Here is a 23,444-nt window from a genome sequence, read left to right on the forward strand (position 1 = left end):
TGTCTTGAACTCCTGAGCTCAACTGATCCTCCAGCCTCAGCCTCCCAAACATAATTTCTCTGATTATATATGGCTTTATAAGGAATACAGATATGACAGTATGACTCTGGAAGGGGGCATACAGCAGGGAGTTAATGCTCTTTTGAAGGGTTATTACCATAATGAGGAGGGGAATTCCCTCTGTTAATACCCATTTGTAGAAATGGCCACATGTGTCAGAAACTCCTAATTCTCTAAAGAGTGAATTATGAGTACTGCATTTCTATTGGGTCAAGCCCATATCCAGAAATAACTACGCTGATTACCCAGTCAATGGACATCAACTTGTCCATTGAAGACACATTATGAGAAACAAGAATTTTATTAAAATATAATAAATGAACACTGATTAGATCTTATGTCAGGTTCCAATTGAGTCCTAAATCCCACTGTTACCCACCAGGAGTGTTTCTTGATAGTCCTCATAATTCATAAAGGAAGTGTTTGTACCACTCTGCCGGAATGAGTTGCTCCCACAAAACCTACAACATAGTTGATTCTATGTCATTTGCTCCTAGCTGGATTCACCTTTCTATACTTACATATTCCTTTAGCTGTTTAGAGAGCCAGAGGTATCCATAGCCTCTCAGCATATCCATGACAGAACCAGCAAGACTCTTGCCCTATCTAGCCATGAGTTTCAACATCAGACCAATTGTCAGAGGAAAGTGGGTGAGAACCAGCTGGACTGATTCAGTATCTTGATTGACCATTATAGAAGATGGGGCTAGGGGGTTGCTTAATTTACCTACTAACCAGAATGTCTACATCAGGGCTTGAAATTTTGAGTTTATAAATGTGTGTGTGTGTGTGTGCATGTGCGTGCACACCCATGTATTTGGGACAGTAAACAGAAAATCCAAGTTTTTACTCTGATTTCCAAGATTAGGCTGATTAAGAGGTAGCAGGGAATCTTTATAGCTCACTGCTAAGTTCAACCTAAAAAATCATTTTATTTATTATTAAAAACTGGGAAATATAGGAAATAAAATAAGCTTCACAGAAACATATACTACTACTATTTTAGTGTATTCCCTACCAGATGCTCTTCTGTGCTTATTTTTATACTGTTGAGATCCTATTGTTACCTGGTGGGGTGTGGGGACAGTCCTTGCTCCCAGAGCTCTCAAGATGGTGGCAGGCCACTTTCAAAATGGCGGCGGGCCACTTCCAAGATGGTGGCAAGCCTCGCGTTCTCTGACCTGGGGTTCTTGGCCTCACAGATTCCAAGGAATGGAATCTTGGGCTATGCAGTGAGTATTATAGCTCTATTAGAAGCCCTGGGTCATGGAACAGAACCATGGAACCCAGTGACTAGTGTTCAGCTCGATTAGGATGAACCCAGGCACTTAGCTGTGCAGGAACAATAGCAAGCCTTTAGCCCAATGGGGAGTGGCAATGGGCGCCTCACTGGATCAGCATAGTGGACACTCTGCTGGATCCGGAGGGACAGAAGTCAGCGGCGGGTCTGTGACGGCGGCAAACAGCAGTGGTGGACGGCGACCGAAAGCTCAGCTCGAGCGGTAACAAAGCACGGACCAGAAGAGTGCAGTTGCAAGATTTAATAGTGAAATAGAGTGAAAACAGAGCGCCATATAAGGGGAGGGGACCCAAAGGGGGTTGCCTGCTGGCTCGAAGGCCTGGGTTTATATCCTGATCCTTGTCCCTCCCGCTGTGCTCTCAGGCAATAGATGATTGCCTATTTCTTTACCTCCTGTTTTTGCCTAGTTAGCATTTTAGTGAGCTCTCTGATTGGTCGGGTGTGGGCTAAGTTGCAAGCCCCCTGTTTAAAGGTGGATACGGCCACCTTCCCAGCTAGGCTTAGGGATTCTTAGTCGGCCTAGGAAATCCAGCTAGTCCTGTCTCTCACTACGTATGTACTATTTTTGACTTATACTTGCACTTAAGATATTCTGTGCAGTTGCCTATATCATTTTTGTAATTTTTAATGTCAAAATGTTATTCAATTGTAGCTATATTTCAACGTGGCTGCTTTCTTACTGTTGGACATAGTGTTATGCTGTTATGAACATTTGTGAATCAGTCACTGCACTTTACTCTTTATGATTATTTCCATGACTAAAGATTTAATACTTTTCAAAAGCTGTCAATAAATTTTACCAAAGGTTTGTGCCAAATTACTTTTTAAATTTCTTTTATATTTTCATATTTGATGTACCCAGGTGACAAAATATTCTCTCACTAACTGTGTATGAGAACGCTCCATCTCATAACAATACTGCCAGTGTTGAATGCTTCCTGAATGAAGAAAATAATCCTTGCTAATGTCAGGCCTCTGAGCCCAAACTAAGACATCGTATCCCCTGTGACCTGCATGTATACGTCCAGATGGCCTGAAGCAAGCAAAGAATCACAAAAGAAGTGAAAGTGGCTGTTTCCTGCCTTAACTGATGACATTTCACCACAAAAGAAGTGAAAATGGCCTGTCCCTGCCTTAACTGATGACATTACCTTGTGAAATTCCTTCTCCTGGCTCATCCTGGCTCAAAAGCTCCCCCACTGAGCACCTTGTGACCCCTACACTTGCCAGCCAGAGAACAATCCCCTTTGACTGTAATCTTCCATTACCTACCCAAATCTGATAAAACAGCCCCACCCACCCCTGCCTCCCTTCGCTGACTCTCTTTTCGGACTCAGCCCGCCTGTCCCCAGGTGAAATAAACAGCCTTGTTGCTCACACAAAGCCTGTTTGGTGGTCTCTTCACTCGGACGCAAATGAAATCTAGTTTGATGGTAAAAGAGTATTTTATTGTAATTTTATTCACATCTTTTGATCACCAGTTACAATACTACATCTGTTTGTTTTTTTCTCTTCTGCCAACAACTTGTTCATGTCCTTTGCTCAGTTTTCCATTTTTCATCCACATTAATGAAATTATTTTGTTTTATGAAGTCTCCATTGAAACAATAAAATACTCATGAAAATTCATTTTATTGGATTTAAATATTTAAAGAAATATTCTGAAGGCTGCAGTTTATTGATAAGAAAAATACAAAGCATACATGTTTATAGATTATGTATTGACATTATAGTATATAGATTCTCCAAATAACATAATTTTGTAGTGCTACTAGTGGAATGCATTCTGCAGAAACATGGCTTTACCTTCAAATCTGAGCACAATACCCTTACATCAAAAATGAAGAAAAGGATAATAAAACTTTGATTCGTTTAAATTTTGGTAGATCACGTCTGATTTGTTGAAGAGTAAATTCAGTTATTTACCTCTTCAAGGAAGTCATTATTTTTTGCATCTCTTTCTGTGCCTCTTTATCCTATAAAGAAAATACAAATACATAAGGAAATTTCATGCATTCATCTTGATACTCTAGTATGCTGAAATAGACTTACATTAACTTGAGGAGATTCCCCAACATGAGAACTTCAAGGTTCACGAAGGTACGTGCAATCACCAAATACTTTCCCTAATTCAGGTCACTGACAGTGTTTTATTATTATTTTTAATAATTTTCTTTTTTTTAATTTTAACAAGTTGCTTTTGTCTTAGTGAGTGTTTTATACAGCATTAATCCTCACATGTCCTGGAGTGTTGCTCTATGAGTAAAGGGTTTATCGTGTTTATTTCACTGAATTCCTTCTCCAGCATGAATTATCTAGTGTTTTCCCAACAGGTTTCTTCCTCCTGGAAAAAACTTGCCACTTTCTTTCCTGTTTTACTCTAAGTTTTTTCTGCATATCAAGGCTTGAGCTTTGCCTGAAGGGTGTAGGGTTTAGCCCTGTGGGAGCTCTCTGGTATCTAAAAGATGGCATCTTTCAGATAGATGGAAACTTGAGTGAGACCGCCTATAAAGGTTAGGGCTGAGGTTGAAGGCTCTTCCAAATGCTGTACATTTATAGGGTTTCTCTCCATGTGCATTGTCTCATTATAAGATGAGATCATTAAATGAAGACTTTCTCACATAGATCATATTCATATGGCTTCTCTCCAGTGTTAATTCACGGTGTTGTTTAAAGGATAAATGGTCACTGAAGGCATTTCCACACTGATTACAGACAGAGTTTCTCTCTTGAGTTCTCTGGTATGAATAAGTTAGCTCTCTGGATGAAGTGTTTCCTACATTCATTACATTTATGGAGTTTCCCTCCAGTGTGAGCTAACACACGTTGAGTCAATGTTGAGCTGTGATAACTTCCTCATACTCATTATATTCAAAGGGCTATTCTCCACTGTAACATCTCTGCCACTGAGGACTAACAGGCTGTTAAAGCCTTGCTCAAGTACCTTCATTTATTCATTTATTTTCCCACATATGAATCTGATGCCGAGCATTCAGTATAGTCCCTAGTTAACATCTTCCATGTTAGTTACATTCATGTGGTGTATTACTCTCCTTTGCATACAGAAGTTTTCTCCTTTGTAGTAGGTCAGCTGCATAGCTATATGATTAATTTTAAGATTTTCATTATATTTCAAGCACTAAATATATTGGCTATATTTATGCAATTGTCCTCTTATAAGAACTCAGGTTATGGCTTAGGGCTCCGGTTATTCCTTTTCTCCCAGATTTGAACTATCCACACCTTTGAGCTGAGATAGCACACTTTCTCTAGTCTCAAATTAAAGTCATGTGATTGTGCTGCATTCCTAATTTGGCCCTCCCCAGGCCAATTCTGCTGTGGAGGAACACAGTTCACCCTTACAAATCTCAGTGTTGACATGTTGTTAGATCGCTCCTTCCTGTAGATATTCTACATGGAAGTTCTGTCTTTGTTTCTAAGACTTTACTGCCTGGATGCTGGTTTTGAGGATTTTCTCCAGAATCACATGTCTCTGCAGCTTCCTCTGAGATGGGTCTAGCAGGGTCTGCTCTTTCTGAGTAAAATCCAAAGCCATATCCTTAAAGGTCAACATTTCCTTTCCTTTTTTTTTTTTTGAGACGGAGTCTCTGTTGCCAGGCTGGAGTGTAGTGGTGCAATCTCGGCCCACTGCAACCTCCCCCTTTCGGGTTCAAGTGATTCCCCTGCCTCAGCCTCCTGAGTAGCTGGGGCTACAGGCACATGCCACCATGCCCAGCTAATTTTTGTATTTTTAGTAGAGACGGGGTTTCACCATGTTGGCCAGGATGGTCTCAATCTCTTGACCTCGTGATCTGCCCACCTCGGCCTCCCAAAGTGCTGGGATTACAGCCGTGAGCCACTGCGCCCAGCCAAGAGTCAACAGTTCCTATGGTTGCAATGTCAAGAACTCAGTCACCACCTGTCTTTCTCTGTAATCTCACCCAAGGGCCATCTGAGCACTAAGCTTCCCAGACAGAGGAAACTTGAGTGAGACCACGATGATACTGAGGTTGGGGTCACCACATTCTGGAGCTCAGAGCTTCTTTCTAACTTTCTAGAAAAAGCCAGGAACCTGTATTTTTAATGAGCCCTCTACTGTCCAAGCAAGTCTTAAATATTTAAACAACTGGGTTTAAATTCTAATTTCCTTAGATTATATATAGCAAAACCTCAGGATGACCTTTCCTGGCCTGTGGCCCAAGTTGTAGTACCAGTTTTATTTTCTCACAAATCTCTGTGCTTTTATTTCCAAAATACTCATCAAATTTTACTGCTATGACTTTTTCAGTGCCTGCCTTTCCCACTACACCACAGAATTCATGATGGCAGAGGTATCTGTTTTTTTCTCTTTGTATCCCAAGCCTCTAGCAGAGAACACCTCTATAATTGTAAAATAATTGAATAAAGATAATCTCCCTCTTTCACCCACACACACACATTCAAAAATATAGATTTATTTCATCTGATAGTGTTGGAAAAATATGGTTTAGAAAACTACATCAATGCTCTCTGTTAAAGACTTTGGATAAATAAGAGACTTATTTACATTGAATTGTCATTATTCTCCTAGCATTTGGGTAATGATTATCACACACCAACTTCATGAGACTGGGTACTGGTTAAGAACAGCTAGTCCCAAACTGATGCTGTATCATCAATTATTTCAAGAAAATAAATAAAAGGGTTCTAAGAATCTTCTTTAGAGTATTTTTAAGATCAATTTAAATAACACAACCAAGACCATTATATATATTGCAAAATCTTAAGAAAAATACATTTTAAATGCAAATGACAAGAAGGTAAGAGTCAAAACAGTAGAAATATGGGGTTGTAAACAGACTTTCTACAAATCATGAAAATGTCCGTTTAGAGAGTGGGAAAAGTCTGTCTATACTATCTATACTATAATAGCCTTATTAATTTTTTTTTTTTTTTTTTTTTTTTTTTTGAGATGGAGTTTCACTCTTGTTGCCCTGGCTGGAGCGCAATGGCACGATCTCGGCTTACCACAACCTCCGCCTCCCAGGTTCAAGCGATTCTCCTGCCTCAGCCTCCCTAGTAGCTGGGATTATAGGCATGTGCTACCACGCCCAGCTAATTTTGTAATTTTTTTAGTAGAGATGGGGTTTCTCCATGTTGGTCAGGCTGGTCTCAAACTCCCAACCTCAGGTGATCCACCCGCCTCAGCCTCCCAAAGTGCTGGGATTACAGGCGTAAGCCACCGCACCTGGCTGTCTTATTAATTTTTTAGAAAGTACTAGGAATAATTCTCCAGGCATGGATAGCACAGATGAGTTAATTTACAAGAAATAAGTTTCAACAGGAAAGAAATGGGCAAACAAGAATTTCTAGCAAATAAGACAATATTACAGGATTTTGGCAAGTGACTCATTTATTACCCTGAGTAGCATTTCTAAAACAGGAAGGCAGAGTGAATGGATACAAATTCTGTTTTATAAACCTATCCAGAAAACCAATGTCTTAATTCAGATAATCAAATACGATATCGTAACTCAGAAAGAACATTTAAAGCAGAATTAGGATTTTGTTACTAAGAGCAGTTACCAATGAGAATTGTGCTTCTCAACTCATAAAACAGGTTAGAAATACAGCTCAGAACTTCAATCAACAGGCCATTTCAAAGACAACTATACCACTTGCTAAATATAATGAGCTCTTAACTTTTAGCACTCCCAGAGTGCACTTCTTTTTGTGGTTGGTTTCTGGTAACATTGGATTTACTAGTCTATGAGTCTGTTGGTCTTAGAAAGGTGATTAATGCCATTTCAAAATGTTTCAGCAATTTTAAAATATGGGGTTTTCTTTACCAGCTTAGCACATCTCTTATCGTAAAACAAAATTATTACATAATGCTTTTTATATTTGAGCTTTCTCAGTAGGCTCCAAGTTGATGAACTTCAATACTGCCTCCAGGCAAACAATTTTCAGGTTGCCAGTGAAGTCATTATTTCATTCAGCAATCATTCTCACACTGTCTCAGACACATAAATCCCTTTTTTAAAAAAAGAAATGTTTCTCAGGATCTGAGATTACTTTCCTAGGGTCAAGAAAAGTCCACATGAATAATAAAAATACCATCGTTCCAAATTCTGGGAATGTAAAGCTGCTTACACCTATGAATCTGGGCTCTAGAGACCAAATGACTGACACTCCCAATATCAAGTAGCAGTGTGATGAGCTGAGAGTTCCCTAACAGGGGACAAAAGACAGGTCCACAAATGACTACAATGCAAGGAAGAAGCTATAAATGCCACAAGAAAGAAACAAGCATGTTATGAAATTTCACAAGAGAGAGCAAACTGATGGCTAGGTTGTCTTCTTGTAACTACTGGCATTGCTAGACATTTTGGAAATGAATAAACTTGGTTAGCAAAATCACTAATGGGGTACATTTCAATCTGAAAAAACTTTATAGAGATGGAGGGGTATTACACATAACTCACTTCATACTATTTTCTCATTGAAAAAGAAATGGAAATATTCCTTACATACCTTACTACTTGGAAAAAAATTGCTAAGAATACAAATGGAGACATCACTGAGGGGAAAAAAAAATGTGAGAAATATTTGTTCAAACTATTTTGCTTATTACAGAAATACTTCCAATGTCTAGCCTTCTTACATTCATTATGCATCTTCTTTATTATTACTATTGACACTACTATTTTTATTTGTATGATATTAATGTCTTGGTTCTTTCTATGAACACTTACCGAGTGCTTATGATATGCTAGGCAGTATATTCAGGATTAGGGGTGTAGTGATGAATGACACAAACCTGGTTGTTACTCTCATGGAACAATCACATTAATAATGACATAATAACTGTGTGAAATGATAGTAAGGAAAAGCATAGGGGGCTTTCTTGCCAGCAGGTGTCAAGAAAGTCTTTCCTGAAGAAACAGCATTCATGGTGAGGCCTGGAGGACAGGATGGAATAAAGCTAGTGAAAGGAGCGGAGGGTGGGTAGGAGTGTTTCAGGAAGTGGGAACAGTATGTTCTTTTTTTTTTTTTTTTTTTTTTTGAGACGGAGTCTGGCTCTGTTACCCAGGCTGGAGTGCAGTGGCGCGATCTCGGCTCACTGCAAGCTCCGCCTCCCGGGTTTACGCCATTCTCCTGCCTCAGCCTCCCGAGTAGCTGGGACTACAGGCGCCCGCCACCTCGCCCGGCTAGTTTTTTGTATTTTTTAGTAGAGACGGGGTTTCACCGTGTTAGCCAGGATGGTCTCGATCTCCTGACCTCGTGATCCGCCTGTCTCGGCCTCCCAAAGTGCTGGGATTACAGGCTTGAGCCACCGCGCCCGGCCGGGAACAGTATGTTCTAAGGGTGAAGGGCAGGTTGGGCGGTGGAGGGAAGAACGGGGAACATATGAAGCTTGAGAGACTGTTAGGAGCTGGATCAGAGCCTTGAAGGACATGCTGAAAATTCTGACCCCTATCTTAACAGCAAAGGGTTTTGAGCAGGGAAGTGACATGTTGACGTTTACACTTAATCTGTTGCTTGGGCTGCTACTGGGAGTCAAGAGTGGCCTGGCGGGAGGCAAGGAAGCTGGGAGGAGAATGGCTGGGAGGCTGGCACACACCAGCTGTGGTCCGGGGAAAGTGGGCACATTCCTTTTGCTCCAGGCAAACAGAGCTTTGCTTTCTTTTGTGCCTCTGTTCAGGACGTGCAATGTACTTGTCCACAACTCCATATTATATAGATCTTTCAAAGTCTGCCTCTGATGCCACCTGGCCTCTTCTAGGTGAAAATAATTTCTCCTTTTTCAAAATTTCCATAACTGAGGATTTGTACTTCTCTTAGTACCTCATGCTTTCTGCTTTGAGCTACAGTTATTTGGACACACACCATATGTTCCCTTCTAGGCTATAGCCTCCTAGGAGGCAACAGGCATGTCTTATTTGTTTATAGTTCAGATCACAATAAATATTGGAACCTGTACTGCTCCAACACAGAAAAAGAGGAGGTGTTTTTTTTTTTTTTTTTTTTCTTCTGAGGCATTTCTTTTCTGTTATGATTTAGAGGATGATAATGTTTGGTGGTATGAGAAGAGGAGGAAAATATATACCTATTTTTTTTGTTGTTGTTCCCACACCACCAGTCAACAGCTCATAGGAGCAGACTGAGTTGTTAAGCCTGTGGAATGCTTGAAACTTACAGCATACCCAGAATCCTGAATTACTGAATAAAAGGGCAAGAGACAGGGCAATAGTTTTTTTCATTAATGGCCAGTGTCCAAAAACCAAAAACATGTTATTACGTATTTTTCATCTTTGTCATGGCCTTGGATAGCCATAACTGCTGTGAGTTGGGCACCGAGGATGGCAACCCATGGTCACTCCCCTTGCTGTAGGCTGGGCCACCTGTCTAGCTTGTTTGTTGCCTATATAGTTAATCCTCAGCTCCCCAGAATTATGCTGCGCCACCTCCTTCCCACTGAAGGAATTATGCTTGCTTCATTCCCTGCTGTCTTATATCTAACAAGCATCAGGATGCTTTAACCGCTAGGGCCTCCTGGTGACAGGTTATCTTACAGAGATACAGCAAATTTTAAAACTTCATAGTACATGTAAAATCCAAGTCAAAGGTTTTAGTATGAAAGAAAACTCCATCATAGAAGGAGAGAATAGAAGGGTGGCTGTCAGGGGCTGGGAGGGTGGGAGAAATAAGGAGATATTGGTCTAGGGTACACAGTTTCAGTTATGCAGGATGAATAGGTTCTGGAGATTTAAAGGACAGCAATGTGACTATAGTTAATAATACTATATTGTATATTTGAAATTTGCTAAGACAGTGGATCTCCAATGTTCTCAACAACAAAAAAAGTAACTATGTGAGGTGATGAATGTGTTAATTAGCTTGATTGTGGTAGTCATTTCATAACATATATGTCTATCAAAACATCATGCTGTATATATATAGTTTTTATTTGTCAATTATACTTCAATAAAGCTAGAACAAAAATAAATACATAAAATTGAATAGAGAAAACTACAAACGTATCTAAGGAAGTTATTCATATTTTGAGCTTGAATAGTACTAATAAGACAACAGCACTGTCACTTTCTGGACTTACCTCTTTGGTAACAGTAGGAAGCAATAATGCCAAATTACAGAACTTCAAAGCATTCTGGTTTTCCTCAAGATCAGCATAACACTGGAAATGAGAAATAACCAATATTAAACATAATCATGTTTTTATGTGACGGGTTCAAAGTGATCTTAAAGCAGAACAGTGGTCTTCATTACCTTTGCTAAGTACATGTAATTGGGATTAGAATAACCAGGGCATAGTTCTTCAGCCTGATTTGAGAGAAAAACAGGAGAGAATAAGAGGGCAATATTAAAATAACAATAACCACAAATGAAGAAAATATATTTAAATAAATAAAATATTATGAACCAAACTGCCGTAAGAATTTAGGTTGGTTGTTTCACATTTGAATCACTTGATCAGTTTAAGTATCTTTTGAGTGGAAACATAGCCTTTGTATTTAGCCATTAAAATAAAATTGATTATTACCATGGTCATAAAGCTTACAAAGCAATGAGATACTTTATGGTTTTGAGGTTTCTTTACATAATAATTTTCCTCAGTCTTCTTTCTCTATTCTTTTCAAGAACAAACAACTGGTGATATTCCTAGGACTCCATCCATCCATCCATCCATCCATCCATCCATCCATCCATCCATCCATTGGATCTTGCTCTGTCGCCCAGGCTGGAGTGCAGTGGTGCGATCTCAGCTTACTGCAACCTCCATCTCCTAGGTTCAGGTGATTCTCCTGCCTCAGCCTCCCGAGTAGCTGGGATTATAGGCACCTGCCACCATGCCTGGCTAATTTTTGTATTTTTAATAGAGATGGGGTTTCACCATGTTGGCCAGCCTTGTCTCAAACTCCTGACCTCAGGTGATCCATCCCCCTTGATCTCCCAAAGTGCTGGGATTACAGGCATGAGCCACCACTCCTGGCCTCACTATCTATTTAGAAAATGAGAGTAGAGCATGACTGGTACCCCATGGCAAGCATCTTCCACTAGATTAATATTTGATTTCTTATGATTTCAACATATTCCACAGGAGTTAAATATATCTGAAGTCCATCAAATCATGGACTTTTAAAGGAAAGACAGATCCTTGAAATAACCAATCCAGGTAGTAGACATGAGTGGGTATTATAAAGGTACTTTTCTATTATCTACTAATCTATGTACCAGTTCCTTTATCTCTGGGAAATAAGAATTATTTCAGGTATGGTATTGTTATCAGACAGCCCTTCTTAGAACCTAGGTCAGTCTTGTTATGTACCAGTTCCTTTACTTTATCTCTGGGAAACAAGAATTCTTTCAGGTGTGGGATTGTTACTAGACAGCTCTTCTTAGAACCTAAGTCAGTCTTGCTTCAGAGTCAGCTTTCGCTGTTTTGAAGGCCCAGGCAAGCAAGCTTACAACCTGGAGTCTCCACCCTAGAGCGGGGTAGAACACAAGAGAAGAGGATGCTTTTAAATATTTACAAAAATATCCTTGTTTCACAAGATACGAACAATCCAGACATTTCCAAAATTAAAAAGTGAAAATTTCTCCTTCTTAGTTTTATTCTCAACTTCAATCTCATGCCCCAGGGGTAACCACTATCAGCAGTTTGACATGCATCCTACCAGACTCTGCCAAGTATAGGCAAATAAAAAAACAGATATTTGGCTTTTGAAAATGAAACAAAATGGAACCATTTTACATATATATATAATTTACATATATATAATTCTTGTCAATTATACCTCAGTAAAGCTAGAAAAATACAAATAAATACATAAAACTGAATAAATGTGCACATTGATAGAAAATCTACATATTGGCCCTAGACTTTTTCCCCCATATTACAAACACATTTTCATGTTAGCATAGATACACTTCATCATTTTTAAGAGCTGTATTTCATGTTCTGCATGAATCATAATGAAAGGAAGCATTTCCCATTGGACATCTTGATTTATTCTCCATTTTCATTATCGCTACTAATAATCAATGAACATACTTTTTCTCATATGTTTGTGTATATGTGTGTTTATGCCTATAAGGGAGATTCCCAGAAGTTGAATAGCTGAATCAAAATAATATATATATATTTTAAAGAGATACTAATGAAGATAAATCCAAATCAGGGTGCTGAGGAGTGGTCCAACACCTTACGAGGGCACATCCCTTTTAAAAGACATTTTATTCTGCACAGAATCCAAAAGAGAAGGTTCTAGAAGGAGGAGGACAAAAATCTCCTAGGGTAGGGAGCCAGACTCGGTATAAAACTTTAAAATCAGGTAACTTAACAGTGTCTGGGCATGGAATGAAACCTGCTGGAGAGACAGCAAAGCTACCAACAGATTAAAGGAAGTTGTCAATTTCAATCAAGCCAGAGCCTTGACCATCCTATAGTGCCATCCATGGATTCTGGTTCTTCTGCTTCTCTCTTGTCTAATCATCTCCATTTCAAGGCTTCTAGTTTGGTAAGAGAATTTCTTGAGCCATTCTAATAAGAGGGACTTAAGACTGAACTTTATTCAATTATACCTTCTTCTATGCCCAGTAGTTGCCTCAGCTCTGTCCGAATCCCATATTGGGGACAACTTGCCCCAATGTATGCATGTAAAGAGCTTATTTCTTTAGTACTGGCATTCTAATTCTGCATATATACCTTAACACCTATGTTTAGTAAACTAAAGTGATTATAAATAAGAACACCTCTTTTTGTTCTCATGGTTTGAAAAACTGAAGCCCAACAGAACACAGACAGGCAACTAACAACACTGAATTCCTAAGGTAAAACAGATTCTGACCTTTCATAAAAGGCCTTGGATGAATTACAAGGAGCGTAGCATTACTCAAATGCTAATGTTTCAATGTAATGTTCCAATGATGAGGCAGTTTCTAAAGAGGCCCTTAGAACACTCTTTATCATAACACCTGGCAAAGAATATTACACATATTTAATTTGTCTTGGCGATCCAAGTTCCTTGAAGACAGGAACTATGTTGGTCATTTCTGTGTTCCCAGTATTTGATGCCATGTTTGGCACTAGTTATGTGCTTAATAAACACTGTTGAATAAATTAGCTCTTCTTTAAAACATCTTATAAGCTCAAGCAGCAGCCTTATACCATATCAGGACACAGCTGAGAGTTCTGCAGCTGGGGAAGCCACTAGTACAGACTCAGGGATCATATGATTGCAAACAGTAAGTGCAATCAGGGTAGCCTGTCTCCCAACATTGCCACACCTGTCATTTACCACACACACCCATCCTCTGATCCAGTGGTTTCCAGCCATGCCATCAGCTGCCATTGGAATCAATGATCTTTAAAAACACTGATCAAGATTTAAAAGCACATACCATATGACCCAACAATTCCACCCCTAGGTGCTCACCGAAGAGAAATAAAATATGTTCACACCAAACTTGCATTTGAATGTTCACAGAAGCTTTATTGAAAATAGCATCAAACTAGAAACAACTCAAATGTCTATCGGTAAGTTAACACATAAACAAATTATGGTATAACCATATAATGGAATATTACTCAGCAATGAAAAGGAGCTGCTGATACACTCAATAAAATGAATGAATCTCAAAACAGTATGCTGAGTAAAACAAACCAGATATACACAAAATTACATGTTGTGTGATTCAATTTATATTAAATTTTAGAATGGGCAAAACTAATTTACAGTGATAGAAAGCAGATCAGTGGTTGCCTGGGGCAGGAGATGGGGGAAATTGACAGCAAAGGGACAAAGATAACTCTCTAGGATAATGAAAACGCTATCTTGAAATGGTGGTGGTTACAGTGGTGGTTACATAGGTATATAAGTTTGTCAAACTTCACTGAACTGTACACCTAAAATGGGTACAATTTATTGCTTATAAACTATACTTCAAGATACCCAGAGGTTCTGAAACAATGAGTCTGGGTCATGGCCTGGGCTGCCATTTTGTAAGGTGCCCCAGATGACTGCAACGCACAGCCAAGGTTGAGAACCACTGCCCTAGGGAATCATGGCAGCATTTTGGATGAGGTGGGAAGCATGCTCTAGTTTGAAAGAATTTCCCCAGGGGATTCACAGACGATTCATTCCTACAGGTGTCTAACCCCACCTTCCTAGATGCTTTGAGGCTGTGGAGGGCCAATCTTCCCCTTCTATAATAGCAAAACAATAGTAGCTAACATTGATTTTTAGAAAGAACATTTAACATGTTAGACCCTGGGCCAAGAATATAAAATACATTATTTTTGTAACCATCACAAAAACTGTACAAAGTAGGTATTATTATGGCCATTTCACGGATGAAGAATTTGAGAGTGGGAGAACTAAGGAAATGTGTCCAGGTCATTCAGATAGGAAAGGCTCAGGTCTCAACTTCACTCATCTAACTCTAAACTCAGTGTTCTCAACCTCTACGGGACCCAGCTGGATGGTTCTAGAGATACATTCCTGGCCCCTGTGAATGCTCTTTGGAGGGATGAATTCGGGGCAGGAGTCCTACAGTCTGGGTCCTAACAACACGGCCTGCTGTGTTGTAGGACCTAGGGGGTTGCAGACTCTCCTGGATGTGGGAGCCAGGGTCTGTGCTGTTTCCCTTTCCTCTCCTCCACCTCCCAGATTTCTTAGTTCCACCACAGCCTTAGCCTCAGCACTCCAGACCCCTCAGTCCCCTCAGCTGTTCTAGTAAATATGGCAAGAAGCATTCCCGATGCCTCTTCTCTTTCCTTTGACAAACAACATGGAATGCATTTTGAGACTAAAGTCTTAGTAATGACCTAATGCGGGGCTCCCCAAGATGGTTTGCTGAAGTGTTTAAATTTTAATGAAATTAAAATTCTGTGAGTTTTTGCTGAGGACTACTGGGTGCTAGGCACACTCTAAGCAATTGACTTGTAGGAATGTAGATAATCCTTACAACACCACTGTGAGGTAAGTACTATTATCTCCATGTTATTGATTAAACTGAGAGAGATATTAAGCAATTTGCCCAATGTTAATCAGCTGGTAAGTGGTAGAGCTGAGATTTAACCGGTAGTCTGTTTCCAAAATTTGCATTCTTTACCTCAACATTATTGTGCTACTTACCCACTTTTGATTTTATCTGTGTATTATTTCAGGCACATTAGCATCTCAAGAACTTTTCTACAGTGTTCTGAAAACCTGCTCCTCAATTACAACTTTGATATTATGAGGAAATGAGTTTTGAGTACAGATAATATTTTTGCTAGTTAACGTGGCATCTTTTATATAAATATTTTATGTTAAATAGATCATAATCTACATTCTTATACAATTTAAAATGAGGGAACTAATTTTCAGTGGTAGGAAAAAGGTGAAGACATGGGAGTGATACAGTCTTAGCCTTCACTCATATTTAAACCAAATCTTTGATTGCCATTGTGTGAAATGGAACAAATTAAGTTCCTGAGGTCTTGACTCCCTTTTTATAAAACAAAAAAAGGGATAAATTACATAAAAAACAAGAAATGTACAGCCCTTTTCTTTTTTCTTTTTTGAACTCTTTTCTACTGGGCTTGTGCTTGATTTCAGGACACTTACTTTTTCACTTGAGGCAGCCACTGGCCATTGGGGGTGACAGATAGAAAGTGAGAAGAAACCTACTCACCATCTTAGACTACATGATCTACAAATTCCCTCTCAGTTCTACAAAACTGATCCCTGAGGTACAGCACAAATATTAGCATGCACAAGACTTTTATTATTATTATTATTATTATTATTATTATTGAGATAAGGTCATGCTCTTTTGCTCAGGCTGGAGTGCAGTGGTGCGACCATGGCTCACTGCAGCCTTGAACTACTGGGCTCAAGTGATCCTCCTGCCTCAGCCTCCTGAGTAGCTGGGACTGTAGTTATGCCACCATGCCCAGAAAATTTTTTTACTTTTTGTAGAGCTGGGGTGTTGCTATGTTGCCCAGGCTGATCTCAAACTCCTGACCTCAAGCAATCTTCCTACCTCAGCCTCCCAAAGTGTTGGGATTACAGAAGTGAGTCACCGCATGCAGTCTTGTCTGCATTTTTATAAACTTGAAGTAGGTAGGTTGGGAAGGAAAACACATTTAGTAACTATAAAATTTTGAAGTTGGTTCCAGAGAAAGGTAAAGGGATTACTACCCCAACAGGAAGTTGATTATATGGGTGGCTATATTATACATTTACATGTGTGCTCACACACACATATATTACTGCTTAGAGTTGTACAGTACAGCGATTATACATTTTAAGACAGGATTGAGAATACTGATTTGGTCTGATATCCCAAGAATCTTCCAGAGAAATGTCTGCAACTTTAGGAGGTAGCTTTTAAAATAACTCCTCCTTTTGGCACTTTTATTTCTTTAAGATTAAACTGGTTCTGTGTTAGGCTAATCAGGAGTACTGGGACTAAGTCTAACCATCAGGGCATGACTGTTTCTGCACATGCTCACATGACTCAGAGAGCTGTTCTTGGACTTAGTAGTAAGGGCTGTCATACCTAAACCTTCATTTAAGCTGCTGAGTTATTTTTAAAAAGTAGTTTGTAATTCCTAGAACCTAGGGCATAACTAGCTGTTCTAAGGAGTTTAGACTTAAAACATATTAATAACTTGCATTATGAGGGGCTTAAAACAGAACATGCCAAAACTAGGATTCAAACTGAGGCTCTACACGGAGAAAAGATTTCCTTGACAATGGTAGCAGGGATTGGTGCAGAGGGTAATCAGTCTGACACTAAAATAATGAATAGACAAAATGTACCTTAAGGAAATTGTGTAAAGCTTCTTGCACAGTTGAAGATGGTATCTTTCCAAACAGAGTAGCAGCCATTTTTTTCTCAATCCAGCTCAGTTTTGAGACCTGCAAATACACAACAATATCACTCTTAGAAAGTTGTTCACCTTTTGAATGGATTCTCTCTCCCCAGTTAGATGTGTGTGTGTTATATGTATATACATGTGTGTGTGTACATAGATATAACATATACAAATGTAAATATATATCCATAAATAATATATATTAGAGCTACCACCCTCATGGCATTAATGTTAATATTTTACCTTCCTTTTTCACAATTCTAAGGTACCATGGGGTCCAAAAGCACTGGTTTCAAAACCAACTTGAAATACTTTTGATAAGAAGATTTATGTCGAATCAGAGGAAAAAGGGATGGGGTGGGAAATAATGCCGATCCTGTTTGTTCATCTGATTCTGGATTCTGAGGCAACTATGGTGTATTTCTTCGTACAGCACATAGGGGCTACAAGACTGCCTTTGCTCTCCTTCTGCCTACTCCATGCTGCCAACTGGCCTCCTGACCCAGAAGTAGCATCTCAGAAATATAAATAGAATAGGGATTCTCAAGCCAGAAGGAGTGGGGAATGGGGACCCACCATACATATTTTACAATCCTGAAGATTTTTTAAAGAATCAATAAACACCAAAACGAAATTTCATATTACCATTGATTTTTCGCTTTCTTCTAAAAAGTTTTCCTTTTTCCCCAAATATAAATATTAGATGCTCATTCTAAAAGATTAAGCTGGCTCAAAAATGAAACTTGAGGGTATTGACCCTGTTGATGCTCTGTCCAAACCCATAAAGTATCTTCCTTCTTAGTCCCATCATCTAGATACCTCGGTAGCCAATATCCTTTTTTTTTTTTTTGACAATGTCTCACCTCGTTGCTCAGGTTGGAGTGCAGTGGTATGATAATGGCTCACTGCAGCCTCGACCTCCTGGGCTCAACAATCCTCCCACCTCAGCCTCCTGAGTAGTTGGGAATACAGGTGTGCATCACATGCCCAATTAATTTTTTAAAATTTTTTGTAGAGACAGGGTCTTCCTATATTGTCCAGGCTGGTCTTGAACTCCTGGGCTCAAGAGATCCTCTCGCCTCAGCCTCTCAAACTGCTAGGATTACAGGCATAAGCCACCTCACCCAGTTCATTATCCTTTAATTTAAAAATTATTTCCTTATTTTTTGACATAATTTTTCATATTGATATGCTTATTTTTGCTTTGCTTTGAACTTTGTAAAAAGTAATATACTGCTTATTTCCTGTATGACTTACTTTTTCACTTAATGGTATGGTTCTAAGATTTCATCCAGGATAATGAGTATGACTGAAGTTCAGTCATTTAAATAACGGAAATATTTCATCATTTCAACAGACATCAGCAATGTTTTTATCCACTCTTTTGTCAATGGACATTTGGGTCTTTTTCATTTTTTTGCTCTTAAGACCAAGGCTGCCATAGCCATTCTTGCACATGCCTTCTGGAGCACATTTGTGAGGCTCTGTGGGTAGGCATGATCACATGGCAGGCAAATATTCAAATTTAAAAGACACTACTCAATGGTTCCCAAGGTAGTCATGCTGATTTATGTTTCCACAGCAATGTAAAAATTCCTGCTGCTCCATATCCTTGCAACACCTCATACTGAGATTTTAAAATTTTTATAAAATGAGTAGGAATCAAATGGCATCTACTTGGGGTTTTTATTATCATTTTCTATAACTTTGTTTTTTAAATTTTTAGTTTAATTGCATTATGGTCAGAAAAACTGCATGACGGTCAGAAAAACTGCATGACATCAATTCTTTGAAATACATTAAGATTTGTTTCCCGGCCTCATATATGGTCCATTTTAGTACACATTCTGCATATGCTTGAAAAGATGTCCATTCTCCAATGGTTAGCCACATGGCTTCATAATTATTAGATCAGGCTTGTTAAATGTGAGGCATGTTTTACAAACTAATACTTTTATGTTTTCTTGTTCCATTAATTACCTAAAGGGGTGGGTGAAACTACCAGTATATGGTTGAGCTGTACATTTATCCTTATAATTTGGTCAATTTTTATTTTATAGTTCTGAGGCTGTCATTAGAAGCACACTAGTTTATAAATACTTTCCTTGTGAACTAAACTTTCTATATAGTTATGCTCTTTATCTCTAGATATACTTTTGCCTTAAAATGTATGTGTGTGTGTGTAGCAGTAGTAGTAGTAGTAGTAGTAGTAGTAGTAGTAGTAGTTGCAGTAGTCATCCCCTCTTCTTCATGGAGTATATTCCAGGACCCCCAACAGAAGCCTGAAACCATATATATATATATATATATATATATATATATATATATATGGTTTAGTTTGATTATTATTTATTTGCTTACTATTTGATATAACTTTTCTACATGTTTACTATCTATGTTTATCGGTCATTATGTAGTTTTTAAATTGGCTTTATTGAGGTATAATCTACATAAAATCTCCTCCATTAGAAGTGTACGGTTCTATGAGTTTTGATAAATGCATACGATCCTGTAACTGCCACAACAATCAATATATACTACATTTTCATCATCCTAAAAAGTTCTCTCATACCCCTTTGCTGTCAATCTCCTTAACCTGCTCCTAGCCCTAGACAAATACTGATCTGACTATAATTCGCCTTTTCTAGAGTTTCATATCAATGCAATTAGGTAGTCTTTTGTGAGCTTTCTTGGCATAACACTTTGAAGAGTCATGCATGTTGCTATGCTGCTAAAGTTGCTATGAAAATTTATATGCTAGTCTTTGTGTGAGCATATATTTTCATTTCTCTTGGTGAATACTTAGGAATTGATCATATATTCATTATTCACATATTCCCATTGAAACATGTGAGTTTCAATTGCTTTATATCCTTGCTGGTACTTGCTATTGCCATCTTTTAAATTTTAGCCCCTTTAAAAAGTGAATATATAGCAAGCAGTCTTTCTCTGTGGTTTTAATTTGCATTTTTCTAATGACTACTGATGACCAATATCTTTTCATATGCTTGCTTACCACTCACAGACTTTCTTTTGTGAAGTAATTGAAATGTGATCTGGAAAACAGTCAAACATATGTGGAAATACTTCTAGTTTTCATCTTTTCGATTTAATTTTATGGCTATAATAGGTGTTAGACAAAATGCTGTAATTAGCATAGGTAATGTTATAAAGACTGCCTGACATCCTGGAGTAAGAGAAAAGCTGTCAAGTCCTTTTGAAAGTTCTAGCTTGTCCTGTTACATGGCCATAACAAACAGTTTATTTTCAAAAAGCAGGACTGAATTTTGCTTATGCTGTTCATCTATCCCCTGCCAATTCCTCTTATTTTAAAAAACACATTATATGTAGATATTTAATATTCTGTATCCCATATTTCCAAAATCTGAAGTCCTTTTAGGTCCACTGCTGGTTTTTTGTTTTGTTTTGTTTTCTGCTGTCATTGTTGTTCGTTTGTTTCCTTGTATAGTCTATAATTTTTGACTGTGAACTCATTGTTGTTGGGATACTTTCTGTGAAAGTTTTACAAAGTCTATCTAAAGGTACCTTCTTCTACAGAGGATTGGCATGTGCTTTTGCCATTTCTCTATGGCATGAAGATCAGAGTCCATTTTGAATAAAAATTTCTTTCTTGGGCTTTTAAGCCTAGGCAGGTAATGCACATTGAAGTTCCAGAAACTTGTGAGGTTGGTAAATGGCTTTTAAATCTTAGGAGCATTTCCTCTTTTCAGTTCTATCTTCCCAATTGTTACAGCTGAAAATGAATTTTCACTGCTAATAAGCTTCTGCTGAATAAATTTCATTTAAGTTCATCTTTTCCGCCCCCCGGCCATTGTACTTTTTTGAGTCCTGTATATTTGTGGCAGTCTTTAAGCTGCTCTCTGCTCTGCTCAGGTCTGTAGTCCCCCAAACCCAACAAAGGTCTGCAGACTAAGCTTTAGGTTACCAACCTTGGTAAACGCCCCTGACTATGAGGTGGTTTCAAGTTGGTTTACCAGTCCTTGGAACTGGTATTCTTGCTTTGTTTCTGGCCTTTGGCTGTTTTATTTTATGTATTTATTTTTCTGTAGGTTCTTATTTTATTTTTATTTTTTAATTTTTTTTCTGTAGGTTCTTTCACTGACCTGATTAGAAATAGACATACACACTTCAAGCTAACACACACTTTAAGATATTGTGTGTCCAGAAAATTTTGAGTTCTCTATTCTGCATATGCTGGAAACATTCTTTACACATTTGCTCATACGTGCTTTATTACCTTGGCGGAAGCTGATTCCCCCTGATGGAAAGAGTTCCAACTTCCTCTCCCACAATTCATATTCATTACCTATACTTATAATTTGTAGGCAGTAGAGCTTACTAGTTAAGAGCAAAGACTTTAGAAGCAAACTGCCTGGGCCAGGTGCAGTGGTTCATGCCTGTAATCTTAGCACTTTGGGAGGCCAAGGCGGGTGGATCATTTGAGGCCAGGAGTGTGAGACCAGCCTGGCCAACATGGCGAAACTCCATCTCTACTAAAAATACAAAAAAAGACTACCCGGGCATGGTGGCACACACCTGTAATCCCAGCTACTCGGGAGGCTGAGGCAAGAGAATCACTTGAATCCAGTAGGTGGAGGCTGCAGTGAGCCGAGATCATGCCACTGCACTCCAGCCTGGGTGACAGAGCAAGACGTGGTCTCAAAAAAGAAAAAAAAAGAAAAAAAGAAAAAAAGAAAAGAAAAAGAGAAACAAACTGCCTGTGTTTGAATCCTGTTCTACTTATTATCTACTGCTTATTAGCTGAGTGACTCTGGGCAAATTATTGACCTTATTAACCTTATAGGGTTTTTGAAAAAGTGAGTGAGCTACAATATATAAAATGTTTACAGTCACATAAAATGCTTACAAGAGCCATGTACATGTTAGCCATTATTACTACTGCTTTTCATATTCTTTGATTTTTGTACTTTTTCTCTAGTTTTAGTGAATCAATCATTTAAACAACAAATTCTTGTAGAAGCAGCTTATTTTAAGTGCCAAAAAACTGAACTAGATGCTGAAAGAAAATTATCAAAAAGTGTAAAATGTGGACTCTTTCCTTGAAGAAATAACTCTTTGAGATAACTTTGGATCAACAGAAAATAAACAGTAAGTAAAACATGTGAGTTGTTGGGAGGTAATACAACCTTAGCAAATTAGTAGTGTACTCAACAGTACAATATTTCACAGCATGAAGGCATCATTGTGTATTTTACAGCATTGAGTAGATTATAAAAATTTGAGTGTCATTCTATTATTTGACTTTGCCGTCTTACAACTAGGAAAAAATGAGAAAAACAGATATACCTTTACTCCTTTTTCCTTAACAAAATGTAAGTTTTCTTTGTATGTAACACAATATAAAGAGCATAAATTTTGGAATTAAATTTGAATTTCAATGCTGCCTCTTTCATTGACCAGTTAAATGGACTTTGGGAAGGTTCTTAACATCATGAAGACTCAGATTTTTAATCTTTAAAACTGGTATAATAACAACTGCTTCATAGCAGTGTTTTAAGGATGAAATGCAACAAGAAATATAAAGGACAGAATGCATATTTGGCATAGAGCAGGCGTTCAATAAAAGCAAACTTCTTTCTTCACCTCTAATTCTCTTTCAGCTGCAGTGAAGAAGTTATCTCTTTGCCTACCCTAATTTTATCATTCAAAAATGGCATTGTCCTTTCACAATAATTTTTTTCACATATTCTTAAGATACATTTTCACATTCTGTAATTTTCTATAAACTAATAGTGTCATTTAAGACATGGACCAACTGCTTTTATTTGAGCTATATATGTCGCGTAACCCTTCCAAATTAAGTTCCTTAAAAGCAAGGAGTGTTTTATTCATCTCTGGCCAGTTAGTTAGCACATAATTTGTGCTCAGTATACACTACTGGATGAAAAAAAGTCCTCCTACAGAACCGTGAGTAGTGACCTAGACACAGGGCATGTGTGTGGATGGTTGATCCCAAACTGAGATATCTACAAAGGGAGGGAATGTGACTACTGCAAAAAGAAATGAAAGAGCACGAAAGAAAAAGGTCACATATATATAAAACATGGCATATAACATACAAATATATATAAATTACAAGTTTATAGATTATAAAATACCTAGATTATAGATTTTAAAATTATAATGTATAAATTATAAATTCACATACAATTTTAACATATGTATTATACA

At 38.2% G+C, this 23,444-nt stretch overlaps 1 protein-coding gene across 10 annotated transcripts in view; it reads right to left on the bottom strand.

The window, feature by feature from the left end:
* Positions 1-2,786: 2,786 nt before the first annotated feature.
* The window catches only part of RMDN2 (regulator of microtubule dynamics 2), an 85,720-nt gene continuing 65,062 nt past the window's right edge, over positions 2,787-23,444 (bottom strand). For all 10 annotated transcript variants that reach the window (XM_074011923.1, XM_065527171.1, XM_074011925.1 and 7 more), the window contains 4 exons: positions 17,176-17,274; positions 10,631-10,684; positions 10,458-10,538; positions 2,787-3,336 (listed from right to left, as the gene is read on the bottom strand). In XM_074011923.1, coding sequence (XP_073868024.1) covers positions 3,283-3,336; positions 10,458-10,538; positions 10,631-10,684; positions 17,176-17,274 — 288 coding nt within the window. In that variant the 3' untranslated portion in view covers positions 2,787-3,282. The remainder of the gene's footprint in view (positions 3,337-10,457; positions 10,539-10,630; positions 10,685-17,175; positions 17,275-23,444) is intronic.

Source organism: Macaca fascicularis, chromosome 13 (genome assembly GCF_037993035.2).
Source record: "Macaca fascicularis isolate 582-1 chromosome 13, T2T-MFA8v1.1".
NCBI lineage: Eukaryota > Metazoa > Chordata > Mammalia > Primates > Cercopithecidae > Macaca > Macaca fascicularis.